The 13,216-nt window shown below is 45.4% G+C and overlaps 1 protein-coding gene across 1 annotated transcript in view; it reads left to right on the forward strand.

Moving 5' to 3' along the window:
* The first annotated feature begins 1,067 nt into the window (after nt 1-1,067).
* The window catches only part of BCL7A (BAF chromatin remodeling complex subunit BCL7A), a 107,185-nt gene continuing 95,036 nt past the window's right edge, over nt 1,068-13,216 (forward strand). The window contains exon 1 of the mRNA XM_078667547.1: nt 1,068-1,647. Coding sequence (XP_078523673.1) covers nt 1,556-1,647 — 92 coding nt within the window. The 5' untranslated portion in view covers nt 1,068-1,555. The remainder of the gene's footprint in view (nt 1,648-13,216) is intronic.

Raw genomic sequence — 13,216 nt, forward strand, 5'->3', positions numbered from 1 at the left:
GACAGACAGGTGCACAGCTTCACACCTATTGTGCTCATGTTGTGCGTACTCCTCCTAGGATCCTGTCAAATCACTACCTGCAGGGAAAGCCGTCACCTTACATAAAGGCTCTGTGTACACTGCACACAGAAAATGAAATGTAAAACAGAACCGAATTAGACAGGTTCCTGGGGACCCACACATTTCCACTTTGTTCCAGTTGAAAGCTTCTTCGCTCACCAATGATGGGGATACTCTGCAAAGTATTAGGAGAGCTGCTGTGAGCCAGGGCTGTCAGACTGTCCTATAGGGCAACCAAAGCAGTGCTCGACAGACAGACAGGCCAGTGTGTGGGCCAGTATTTTGGCTGTTTGAGGGTCTGTTTTATGGTGTGCTGGACCCGTTTATTATGTTGATGTCTCCGACATTAAAACAAACATTACCTGCAGCAAGCTCACACTCATGTTCAGTTATGCTATGTCATGGTGGTTTGTATAGCTCACAAATCACCCGGGAGGGTAACTAGGCGCTTAGGCAGGTGCTTAGGTGTGTGGTCCTCCAGGTTTTTATACGAAGTGCCAGATCTTCAGCTTCTTCCAGAATTCAAGAAGTGAGGAAGGGGCTCTGATGTGTTGAGGGAGGTTGTTCCATGTCTTGGATGCAATGTAGGAAGGGGAATGAGCGACCTTTACAGTTTTTTTTGCATATACTATCTTCAGACCTTGCAAGCTGTCTTTACAAGTTAAAAACTACACCAATTTGCAAACATGCCATTCAAATTAATGGGGAGCACTTTTATTTTGGTGCTCGGGCCTATTGTCTGTTCAGTCCGACTCTGACAACCAGTCTCCTGGAGGTAAGGGGACATCTACTGAAGTCTACATACCAAACTAGTGAGCTGTAGATCTGCCTGAGACCTGGAAGCCTGCCAAGAGAGGAGAGGAAGCGATGTGCCCCACAGGAACTGTTTGCCCATAGATCCGATGTCCAGCTGGCGAGAGGAGAGGCCCATGAGAAGAAGTGGAGGTGTGCCTGAATTTGACCCAAGTCCCACCCTCCCTGCGAACCACTCCAGGCTCATACCTCCCTTCCTCCTGTTTGCAGTGTGTGATCTTCAGTCCACCCCTGTATGCAGTGTGTTATTTCTGCCACAGCCTGCAGTGTACGGCTCATGTCCCCCTCCAGTTTGCAGTGTGTGATCTTGGACCGCTTCCTGTATGCAGTGTTATTTCAGCAACGGCCTGCAGTGTAAGACTCATGCCTCCTTCCTCCTCTCCTGCTTGCAGTGTGTGGTTCCTGCTGTGTGCTCAGAGTCCTCCTCAGGCCTGCAGTGCCCGGCTCCTGCCTTGTCTTCCCTGTGATTCCTGCTCAGGCCTGCAGTGCGTGCGATTCCTGCCCAGGGCCTGCATGCAGTGTGAGCAGCAGCAGAGCCGGGGCGCAGGCGCGGGAGCAGCAGCACTTCCAGGCTTTGTGTGTGAGTGAGTGCGGTGCGTGCGCCGGAGAGAGAGAGCGAGAGGCACCGGCCGCGGCTGCCCGCACCCCTCACCCAGCGGCGGCGGCACAGAGCGGGCGCACCATGTCCGGACGGTCGGTGCGGGCGGAGACCCGCAGCCGGGCGAAAGATGACATCAAGCGGGTCATGGCAGCCATCGAGAAAGTCAGGAAATGGTGAGCCGGGCGGGGGAGCCGGAGGGGGGACATGCATCCTCCAGTCCTAGAAGGACGCGGGCGGACAGGGCAGGCTTCCCCTCAGGATCCCAGGTCTGCGGTGCACCCCCGCACCGGAGCAGGGGCCCCCCGCGCCCCCACTCCCGCCTGCCTGGGAGCCATTGCACGCCGGAGCTCGGGCTGCAGGCCGCCCCCGGGTCCTCCCCGTCCCCCGGGCGCCGCGCGGACTCCTGCTCTCGCTTAATTTTTTTGGTGGTGGTGGTTTTTAAATTTAGCGCTTTGGCTGGAGCCGAGAGCTGCCCTCTCTCTCTCACTCCCTCCCTCCGAGCAGGGAGAGAGAAAAGAAAGATGGGGGCTGCGGGAGGAGGAAGTGCTGCATGGCAGCCACAGAAAGAGCCCCCGCTCCCCGAATAAACAGCCCCCACACCCCCCTGTGCCTCCCGAAAATCACCCATCTGCAACCCCAAAAGCGACCCCAAGGACATTCTCACCAAAAACCCCGGTCATTGCGTGGAAAAATACAACCCCCGCCTCACTGATTCTATCAGAGCTCAGAGTGGGAAAAAACATGTTTTGGAGATTTTCTTGCTCAACTAGTTTTCTTCGCAAACTTGCTGAGGGTACCGGCACATGGAGTTTTCCTGATGTTTCAGTTCAAATGCGCGAGGACACGATTTAAATGCCAGGTGTTTTTTTTTTGTCTCTAACCATTCAATTCAGTCACAGTGCTTACTCAGCGCTCTGTTGCAGTGGTTTCTATTGCTTGCTATGAGTGTTCAGTGGGAAAACGGCTCCCCCTTTTCCAAATTTCCTTAATAAATCTATATTATTTAAAAATAATGTATGCAACATAGCCTCGGTCAGAGACCGTGACGCTATATAAGAATTGAAGAAGCCAATCAGAGGAGGGAAACAATTAAATGACCTGATATCTTTTCTATAGACAACAGGGAGACAACGTAGAGCTCGTTTTTCTGTGATAAAGTTAGTTTATGAACTCACTAACCGCACCACTGATTTTCAGAAAACATTTTAAATCGCGTTATGTATTTTGGGGGAAATTAAGCCTAATGTTAGGTTTCATACATTAGTTAAAATGCTTAACACGGTTGGTTCATCTTAAGTCTCGTCTATGCCCAATTCTTTTATATTCTGAACAAACGTTTATAAGAGTTATGCAGTTGAATGTGATGAACGGTGGGTTTATTCGTGTGCTCATTTGCCTGTGCTGTGCCCCCACCATCTTCCCCATCGAGCTAAATAGATGGCCTCGCTGGTACAAGCTGAGATAATGTGATTCAGAGAACAGACAATAGATGTTTTATATTATCGTATGTTATATCGTAATATTTCAAGTAAAATGTGCCGTGCCTACTGGGCAGTGCATGGGGGTGATGCATAAGGGGGGTGGGAACTAGTTCCTGATTATATTTGCAATATCATATTGCTTCTGTCTGGTTTACTGCGCCTCAACTTTACACAATTGGAACATTTAGGGGATATTTTCACAGCTCCTAGCACAGCGCGCGTTTGCAAATGTGCTGTAAGCGCCACAGTAACTCGGGCTTGTTCTCAGCAGTGCATCTGGGGCAGCAGTTGGTGTCTCTTTTTGAGACAAAGGCTGTAGGCGCACGCATCTGCTTTTGATGGGAATTGATCTTGAGTCCTGAGCCATCAAAGGGATCTCTAGTGAAGCTCAGCGTTCGCTGACTCTCCGTTTAATCTTGCGCCAGTCGTGCTCTTCCAGTGTTTTTGTCGGGGGGGGGGGGGGGGGGGGGGGAGAGGGGTGTGGATCGCAGATTCAGCCACTCTATAAATTAAAGTGGAGTTTCTCATAGGCGTGATTGTGATATTTGAGCTTCTCACAGTTTGAAGAGGGTCTCTGTCTAGAACTAAGCAGTGCAAAGGGTCTGTAGCTGGTAATTAGGGCGGCACTGCCACTACTGAGTAATGGTATTGCAAAGCTGCAGGGAGGTGCTTACAACTCACTGGGAGTGACCTTCCTACTCCGTGGGGTTAGATTGTTTTAAACTTCAGACAAGTGGTGATTTTAGCCTGTTTTTTTATGGATTGTTTGTGGGATCCATACCACTTCATCAAAAATGATTCCTGAGATCCAAATAGGTCAATACCCTGACTCAACACTAAAGAGTGCATGTCTATTCTGCCGACACATGTTTCGCTCTGGCTGTTCCAGCCATAGAGAATTTTCAACATATTCCGGAAAGTAGAGCTAACGCCATGCGAATGGGATGCATATTTTTACCACTCTGATGTTTGTCTTGGTTGCGTTTAGATGCCAAACTGTTTGCCACTTAAAGCATTTAGAGCCTTCAGTAATAGGTTGTCGTTTGGTGGGACAACTGGCGGAAGTTAATGGCTGTGCAAGAAATGTCCAATATCTGGAAATCAGTAAGAGCTTCCAGAGGAAGACGCAGACTATGGAAGGGTGGTGTGATCCGACGTTGGAATACTTTTTAGCAGACCAAGTGTTGTGTTGTGTAAGCTATGTAGAAGCAAATTTTTTACTTCTATGTTGGCGAGCACCAGAGATTGCACTGCAAGTTCAGAGTCATCACGTTAGCTGTGCTATATCTAGAAGAGAGGGAAAGAGAGGGATGGACTCATCAAGGGAGAAAGGGGGCCATCAGACCAGACTGATGCAAAAACAACAGTTGATGGGCAGAATGCAGAACAATGTCATACATTCACCCCAGTACAGAGATCTGGGCCTAAATTCCTCGTTTTTTTTGCACTCCACACCCCCCCCAGGTCAGACATGGCTATATGCAAATCAGCCTTGACCCTGTGCCTCATGGGAACAGTCCAGCCCGAACTGCCAAGCCATGTCTTCCCTGGACTGGAATCAAGCATCCTAGGAATGGTTTCTGGCTATCAGCCAGGATAGCTTGACTCCAGTGGCGTGGAGAGCACGGGACTCACGTCTAAGCATACCCGTCCCACTCGGGTGACAAATGCAAAAACAACAGTTGATGGACAGAATGCAGGCCAGACTGAAGCAGGGAAGAAAAGGAAATCAAACATGGCTGCTTATCCTCCAATAATAACCAAAATACTGTCTCAGCCTGTGAAGTTCCACCAATTGTAACTTCCATACTTTGGCCTCCATTACAATGGCTAAGAGTACAATTCTAGAAATATTTTTTGAGCAATAAAAAAACATTGTGGGTCTAACAGTCCAGCCACATAGCGTTCAGTGGGCTTAATACAATGTTTACCAAATGATGGTGCTGCTTTAGGGGCAAGCCAGGAGACGTGAAATAGCAGCTGCATTCCAGGGAAAGGATGTTCTGCCCCCAACCCATCGCTCTAAGGCCATTTTAGAGCATAGTGAAGCCATAGCCGAGGGACATGAAGATCTCCAAAGTGAAAAACTCAAACTGGTGCAGTCAGTAGCAATATGCACAGAAAATGAAATTTCAGGCATTATCCATACCCAAGCAGTAGCCATACTGCACTTACCAGAGTTGGTAGGAAAAAACAAAGATGGGAAAATATGATATGAAGAATTTGACGTCGCCAGAACATAAACGAGCACAGAAATTGTATTCTTCCAAGAATGGTTGTGACCTAATTCCAGGGCCTGTCAAGGGTGAATGAACCAAAATGTTAAACATTTGAAGTTTGCCAAAAATCCTTCAAAGTATACCAAGAAAGAGGTGTTCATTTTTTCTTGCAGAACACAGAATAATACTCTGTTAGAAACCAGCAGCCCAAGACCAACCATTTTAAGATGAACACATTATGAAAATATGGCGCATACAATTAAAAACTCAATTGTACACAGAATAAACATAACAAACGCTGTAAAAGAGATTTGAGAGCTACCCTAATAAGCTAAGGGCATGACTAGACAGACAAATGTCCTGGAATCATATGATCATATGACCTTAATACAGCTCAAAGGATTCAGATTAAGGAGTGGTGGAATAAGCAAGGACTGTGTAGTGTCATGTTTGCAGAGATGCGTATCTTACACATTTCCTGAACATTAATAAAAACCTGTCACAGAAATGCTGTACCCCGAACAAGTTTGCTGACCTGTCCAGTCACACCTTCTGTGGCTCCAGATGACTTCAGTGTCCAAAATAAAACACTTAATTTTGGGGCAAAGATGCGCTAATTATGTGTTGTAGAAGGAATTTTCTTCCATTTGTCCTACGTGCCAAATGTGGGTCCAAAATATGATACTTCATTTCATAGTTCAGACATGGCATCGTCCATGCAACAGTAATGTCCTAATAATCCATTGGAGAAAAGTTTTCGAGGGCCGAGAGGGCTCTTAGCCTAGCAGTCTATTGCCTTTATTCACATATCCTCTCCTCTAAAACTTATACCACCTTATACCTTAGTGCCCAGGCTTATTATCTTGTAGATAATGTTGACATTTTGTACTTACCTTATATTGTAGCCTGTAGTGTGCTTCTGTTCGTTGAACTGTGGAATATGTCTTTTTTTTAATATTGTGACGTACTGAAAGGCTGAAAGGGGTTGAAAATAAACTCTAAACTTGCCGATAACCTATTGTTGTTAAGGTGCAGGTTTATGGATTTTGTCTCTGTAGTAGTGAAGTGAAACCTACGATACAATTCAAAACTGAATCCTCAGGGTTTGGCATTAGTTGATAAACAGAATATATCTGCACCACACAGCTACTGGAGACCACCAATTCTGGATGCAAACAGGTTATTTCTTTGTGTGTAACAAGTGACATGGGGTCTTCGTTCAGTTGAGCTTCAGAAGGACTAAGCCCTTCCAAATGTCTGTTGGTTGATGTCTCCGGAGTAGACCTCCTGATCAAGTTGGTATTACTTGTGTGTTGATAGGCTATATTTCCTACCGCTGAAACCTAAAACAGGAAGGTGATGAAGTTGTACCTTGAGATATCCCTCAATGAAGGGTGCAGCACAATGTGAGATTGTTTTACGAGTCTGAAAATCTTATTTCACTCAGGCATTCTCTCTCCTCAACAGCCATCAGTAACGGTGGCACATAATTAATCGGAAATTCCCTTTATGGGATTCATGGCTTTGAGTTAACACAACAGGGCCAGTATACATTCGATGGTGTGTGTGTTGGGAGGCACACATGCATGCTCATGGTGATGCAAGGGGGTCTACGGTGGTCTTGTTGACTCCCCTTGCTCCCTATCTCTATTTCATAGTCTCTCCAGAAAGTCTTCATATACACACATTTGTGTGAGCCCGCACAGCCTACACTTTGGGGCTTTTTACAAGTCTAATGCAAGCTCGGAGAAGCAAGACAGCCGTGCAGCTCAGAAGTGTCTCAGTGCTCCATCAATCCATCAGTATTATCTGGATCACGCATAAATTACATTGGCATCGCCTCGCTCACCTTTGTTTCCCAGTGCTCCCTTCTTACTCTGTTCCATCGTTTTGGTGCAAGTTACCAGACCTGTGAATCAGTCCTCTTCCACTGCTGCTATGATGGGCAGTAGTCTTTATCGGCACAGGCATGGCTCCATGGGTGACTTATGTTCTAGACATTACCAACAGTGCTCCACTGTGTTTAAATGAACAAGGAGAACGTTTGGTGTTTTCCCCAAACTTGTCTTCATATTTGGAAGCGAAAATGGTACAAGAATGAATTCCAATTTTGATTGACACTGTTTTATACTGTGTGTTCCATACATTCGAGAGGTGCACTTGAGAAATAAGTGAATTTAAAAGTAATGTTTGGGTGCTTTGACTGGCATCACTGCAGAAAAGCTTCCCCAGAAATCTCTTCCTGTAGCCTTCCCTCTGACTACACCACTGCCAAGTGCTGATTGGTACCCAGGTTATTCATAACTGACATACAAGGGTCCTTTATCAAGTGGCGCATTAGATGTATACATATTTGAATTTTGCTGTTCCCAACTTGTTGGCCATTTAGCAGGCAGGGACAAATCAGAGCGCTTTCCGGAGCTAAAAGGGCCCTCACTGCTGATGGTATGCCAGGGGCAGTGCAAGCTGGCACACCTCAAAGCTGCACTGTGCACACAGGAAGACCGGAGTAGCAGGCATGTCTGGTTCCTGGAAAGGAACTTCAGGGTGCAGTCTGATACCCCGGGCACTGAGCACAGTCTCTGCTGCCTCTCACCCTGGCTTAGACCTTGAGCCTCAGAGACAAGACCACATCTATGCAGTGAGATTTTTCGAGAGTTGTGCTGTCAACAAGTGATGGAGGCTGTCCCACCTCAGGCGAAGGAGAGTGGGAACCTCTCTCCTGCTTGATATATTTTTAGGAGATACAAGTACGATGTGTCTTTAAACAGAATAAGGCTGAGAAGTCTTGGTCCATGAAACGTTAGGCTGTTTGAGTCCATGGGTGATGCTGAAAATTGATGGGGTCGGGCAACTTTCCCAGTTTGCAATCCCCAGACCAGATTCTTACAAAGAAATTGGGGAACTCTAATCTTTAGTATGGAGAAAATAATGGAGACTGTAACTCCAGTAAACATCATGTTGCTCAAAGTCACGTAATAAGGTGTTCTTTTACTTCTTAACCCCTCAATGCACTGGATTCGTTTATGAAGTAGCAAAGAATTTGTCATGTATAGAGCTGCACTTAAAGAAGGTATGTCAATCAAGACAGTGGAAACCTTAAATAATAGAAATTTGTCTGACATCAGTTGGGATTCCTTGGCCTCCTTGATCTTCATAATGTACGATTCACGTTGGAAGACGCTTCTACAGAAACAGAACAAATTAGATTAAGTGCATATAGAAACCATGGAGATGGATGTCTTATTTTAAATTCTTCAAACACTGGATGATTAACTATTATACATTAAACCAAACCCAGTCTTGAAAATGATCATAATGATGTCGCCCTACCAAGCCAAGCAACTGGTGCTGCAATTTTGACTTTAGACACTGCCCTCAGCTGCTGTGACCAAAACACAGGAAACACAAAAAGCATGAACCCATTTGTACATGCCTCTTAATAACAGAAAATGAGTCGCTTTCTTTATTTGTTTGCCCATATTATAAGACGTCCCAGCTAAAACACTTAATATCTTAGCTACGAAAAGTTGGCATATGTCCGTATAAGATTGCTCTAAGGATATCTATATGACACATTTCAACCTGTAATCTTTACCCTTTCAAAATATTTATCGCATAGTACTCACAACTTATTGGTATTGTGTTATCTGATATGTAGAAGTTTAAATGGTGAACCATTATATTGGTTGATACAGTTAGGGAGGCCACTCTGCATTTTAGGCTGGTCATGGATTTAATATTAGATGCTTTTGTGGCATATTTTAAACCTGTATGCCCAATATATGACTTTTTCATTGGTATGGTCTTGCTGCGATGTTATATTGTATGTATTATTTTATTGCATCTATGTTTACGTCACAAATAAACTGTAATGTAAAAAGCTGGTGATATTCTGTAAGCTCGTGAGATACTATTTTTGCTTTCAAAATAGTAATAAAACTACCACCAGTCCAGAGACACAAAGAACCTGCCACCAGTTCCGAGCTGAGAAGGAATAGTTACTGCAGGTTGAAGCCCCACGTTCTGCTGCTAAGTGGTCATTAAATAGTAAAACCTAAGCAGAGGGGTTTACTTCTGGGTATTGAGATAAAATGCCAGTACCAATGGGCATGCTAAAATAATCTGTCTTCTGCAACAATGAAGACATCATACATCTGAAAGAGTCATCGTCACAAAAAATTAGCTTAGGTCTGGTGGAATTGGAATGCAGTGGGACTTTTTCTATTGCAGGAAGTGGTGGAGACTCCCCTACGTTTAACAAGCTCGGATTTTCCTGTTAAAGCAGCTCAGATACTAAAATGCCACGAGGCGTCTTTGTCTGATGCGGTGGGTCCATGCAGTATGGTCAGAGGTTTAATTATTATGTTTTTAAGAGCTGGATTGTCTCAAACCAAATGTCCATAATGACAGTGGACCATATCAGGCAGGTGCCTAGCAGCTTTTGAACTGCTCTTCGGTCTGGAGCTGAGAATCGGTTGTGGTTGGCTGGCCGGAGAGAGTTTCCAGGGGTGTAGCGTTTTGTGTCTTGGAGAGGAGTCCGGGGCTTTTACAGTGATGTGTTTGTGAGAGAGGCAGAGAATGCTGCAGGTCACCCAGGCATTGGTAGGAGGCCTGTGTGGTGTCTGCGATAGCCCATGGTCCTGTATTGATATTGTATTATTCATCTCACTCCAGTGCTCTAGATCAAATTCGGTTGTGGTTTAATGTAAAACTAAAGAGAAATGGCGTAATGAATTATGTCAACAGTAGCCCACTTAGGAAAGGTTTTCTGGGTGGATAAAGGGGAGGTTATTTCCGAGATGCCCTGTAGTAATGGAATTCGCTGACCAATAATTTGGACTTTGCATCATATTTAGGTCTGGTCTAAAGACCACTTTCGTTTAATTGCCTGCCACATATAATCAGACAAGATAAATTAAAAGTACTCCTACATACATAAATGCAGGAGCTCTGGGTCGGCCCTCTTCATTCATTGGTCTTTTCAACTGTCATTCACATTTTGCTTCGGACGAACACCGCATACGGTAGCTGTCTGAGAGTCAGCCTACGTTAGCCATAGGTTTCTTGCAGTGAATAGCAGAAAATCCACCTAAAAAGAAGGGCCCTCGAGTGCTTGGGCTGGTAGGCAAGTATTTTAGTTTGCCAGTACTTTTTTTTTTCTTCTGCTCTTGATGCTTGTTCATTTTTGTAGTCACACGTGTGTTTAAACTAGACGTCCCACTTACACTTATTTAAATGATAAATTGTATTTACACCAGTAACAATCCTAGTTTCCTGTGATGTGTTTTAAAACTGAAAAGGGGTTCTGGACCTGTTTCAAGTACATCTGCCTGATATAAACGCATGCACTGTTCTAATAAAATTATAGACTATTTCTTTTTAATTGGTATTGGAAACACGTGTCTGTCACGTTTAGGTGCAAGCAGATTTTCTGTGACATACTAGCACTAAAAAAAACATTGTACTAGCTTGCCAAGGCCAGACCGTTTGTCTTTGCCAGTGCTTGTTCAATCTATGGTGGCACTGGGCTTTTGGCCATGGTGTGGGGGTGGATGACTGTTGTAGCACTGACAGGGTTGAAGATCTTGACCAATGGTAAGTGTAATACCACTCTTGTAGGCGATGGACTCATTGAGGCCTTGTACTGAAGGTCTCTGAACCAGACAGCATTACAAAGCCTTACTGTCAGCAGTACAGCACTATACAATTGTTTTAGCAAAATGTGTTGGATGTAAAATGGGAAGTATGGAGAATGTGGAGAAGTGTGGCTCAGGGGTTAGAGGCAGCAGACCCGGAAGCTGAGATCGGTCCTGGACCAGGGTTCAATTCCCCGCCTCGGCGGGGTCTTGGGCTAAAAATTCCACGGACTCGATAATTCTCGCCCCGGTGCCTCCTCGACTCACGGGTTCACACTCTGCGACTCTGGGCAATAGCTTGCTTAATCTCCACAACGGCCCCTCGCGGCGGGATGCCTGACTTTCACCTTGTGGATACCTTGCTATCTCACAGGGGAATACCAGGAAGGGTTCCCTAAGCAAGCGCCAGGAAACCCACTGCGGGTAGCTGTGCGCTATATAAGTTCAACTACATTTACATTTACATTTATGGGCGGTGTTGGTGAGGTAGCCAGTTGGTGCAGGATTAATCATGAGTGATTGTGCAGAGCAGCTTAAAAATTGGTGCGGTTGATTGGTTTGCCCTGATTTTGCAGCCTTGAAAACATAAGTATATAGCTTTAAAAAATATATAATGGTGAACTTGCAGAAACATGCTTCTCTGCTGGATAGGCATTCAGTAACCTATACTTGATGGCATTAGCCTACTCTGAACCAGAATATATTATTTTTTGGGATGGTGGGAAATGTGTTTTTGTTTGAGTAACTTCAGCTTTACTTTTTGCCTTATTCTGCCCCCTAAATGCAAAGCCCAGGCTAGAATATTATTGATTTCTTAAATACCTGCATTTCTTCAGCACCATGTGGAAGGTACTTATCCAGATATCAGCAGTGGTAAATCATTATTTCATTGTTAATTAGAACCATTTCCAATTAGATGATCAGGCCCAATTGAAATACCAGCATTTGTAAAGCGCACAGCTACCTCCGGGGAAGTGTCCCGGCGCTGGGGGGCCGTCTGGAAGATTAAGCGAGCTATTGCCCAGAGTCACATGGTGCTAGGCTAGCCTGCCGCCGGCACCGGGGATCGAGCCGTGAACCCCGTGGTCCGGAGTCAGGCAGCCTGGCCGCTGTGCCACACCTCTTCCACTTCCACAATTGACAATCATTCTATAAAATAGCGTTAAGATAGATTACTGCAGTAAAATTAACCAGTATATCATTAAAAACACTGGTACCCTCTATAGTGCTGGCTTTTGATATTACGTGATGCATGTTTGTTGAGTGCACTATCACCCGGGAGGGTATCCTGGTGCTGAGCTGGAGTCTAGCCACATCTAGGGCCTAGTGGGACTACTTGAAAAGCCATGTCTTCAGCTTCTTGTGGAATTCAAGAAGTGAGAAGGAGGCTTTTATGTGTAGTGGCAGGTCATTCCATGCTTTAGGAGCAATTTAGGAGAAGACTCGACCACTAGATCTGGTTTTTTGTATGCATGGGGTGTGTGCAAGTAGAAGTCCTGGCGAGCAAAGATGTCTGGCAGTTTTGTCAAAGTAGAAGCAATTGTTCAGGTATGTTGAGTGATGTTATGTAGTGCCTTGAAAGTGTGGGTGAAGAGTTTGAATGGTGCTCATTTGTGTATGGGGAGCTAGTGGAGTTCCTTTCGGTGTGGTGTGAAGTGAGTATGGCGTGTGAGCTTAAGAGTGATTCTAGATAGTCTGCAGCTTTCTGGTGAGTTGTTTGTTGATCCAAGAATAAAGGGTGTTCCTGTAGTCCAGCTTGTTTGTGAACAGAGCATCTTGCCCACGAGGGAGAGAATGAGTTGTGTATCATCGGCATAGGAAAGGACATTGATGTCCTGAGAGCGGATTATCCGGGCTAACTGGATCATGTATGCATTGAATAAGGTCGGGCTAGGGGAGGATCCTTGCAGAACTCCGCAGGTGAGGTCATAGGCATCCGAGGTCTACACTGGAAGGCTGGCTGACTGAGGCCTTCCAGTCAGGAAGGAGCAGATCTATTGAGCTTAAGTCCTTGAATTCTGATGTTGTGTAGGCAGTGGATTGTGGGGGAGAGACACTGTGTCAAATGTTGAGGAAAGGTCGAGGAGAATGAGGGATGTCGTGTCTCCTCTCTCCAGAATCATCCAGATGTCATCCATGGTGGCGATGAGGGCAGTTCCCATGCTGTGGTTTGGTCTAAAACCAGCCTGAGTGGTGTGGAGGAGTTCATGGTCGTTGAAGTATTTGGTGAGGTGCCTTTTAATGATTTTCTTTAAGACCTTAGCCGGGAGTGGTAGCAGGGAGATCGATCTGTAGTTTGTGAGCATTGAATGGTCTGAGGAGCGTTTCTTCAGCAATAGGAGGACATTTGCATGTTTTCAAGTGCCTGGGAAGGTCATGGAAAAGATGTAGGGGTATTCAGAA

The sequence above is a fragment of the Lissotriton helveticus genome, chromosome 11 (genome assembly GCF_964261635.1).
Source record: "Lissotriton helveticus chromosome 11, aLisHel1.1, whole genome shotgun sequence".
Lineage (NCBI taxonomy): Eukaryota > Metazoa > Chordata > Amphibia > Caudata > Salamandridae > Lissotriton > Lissotriton helveticus.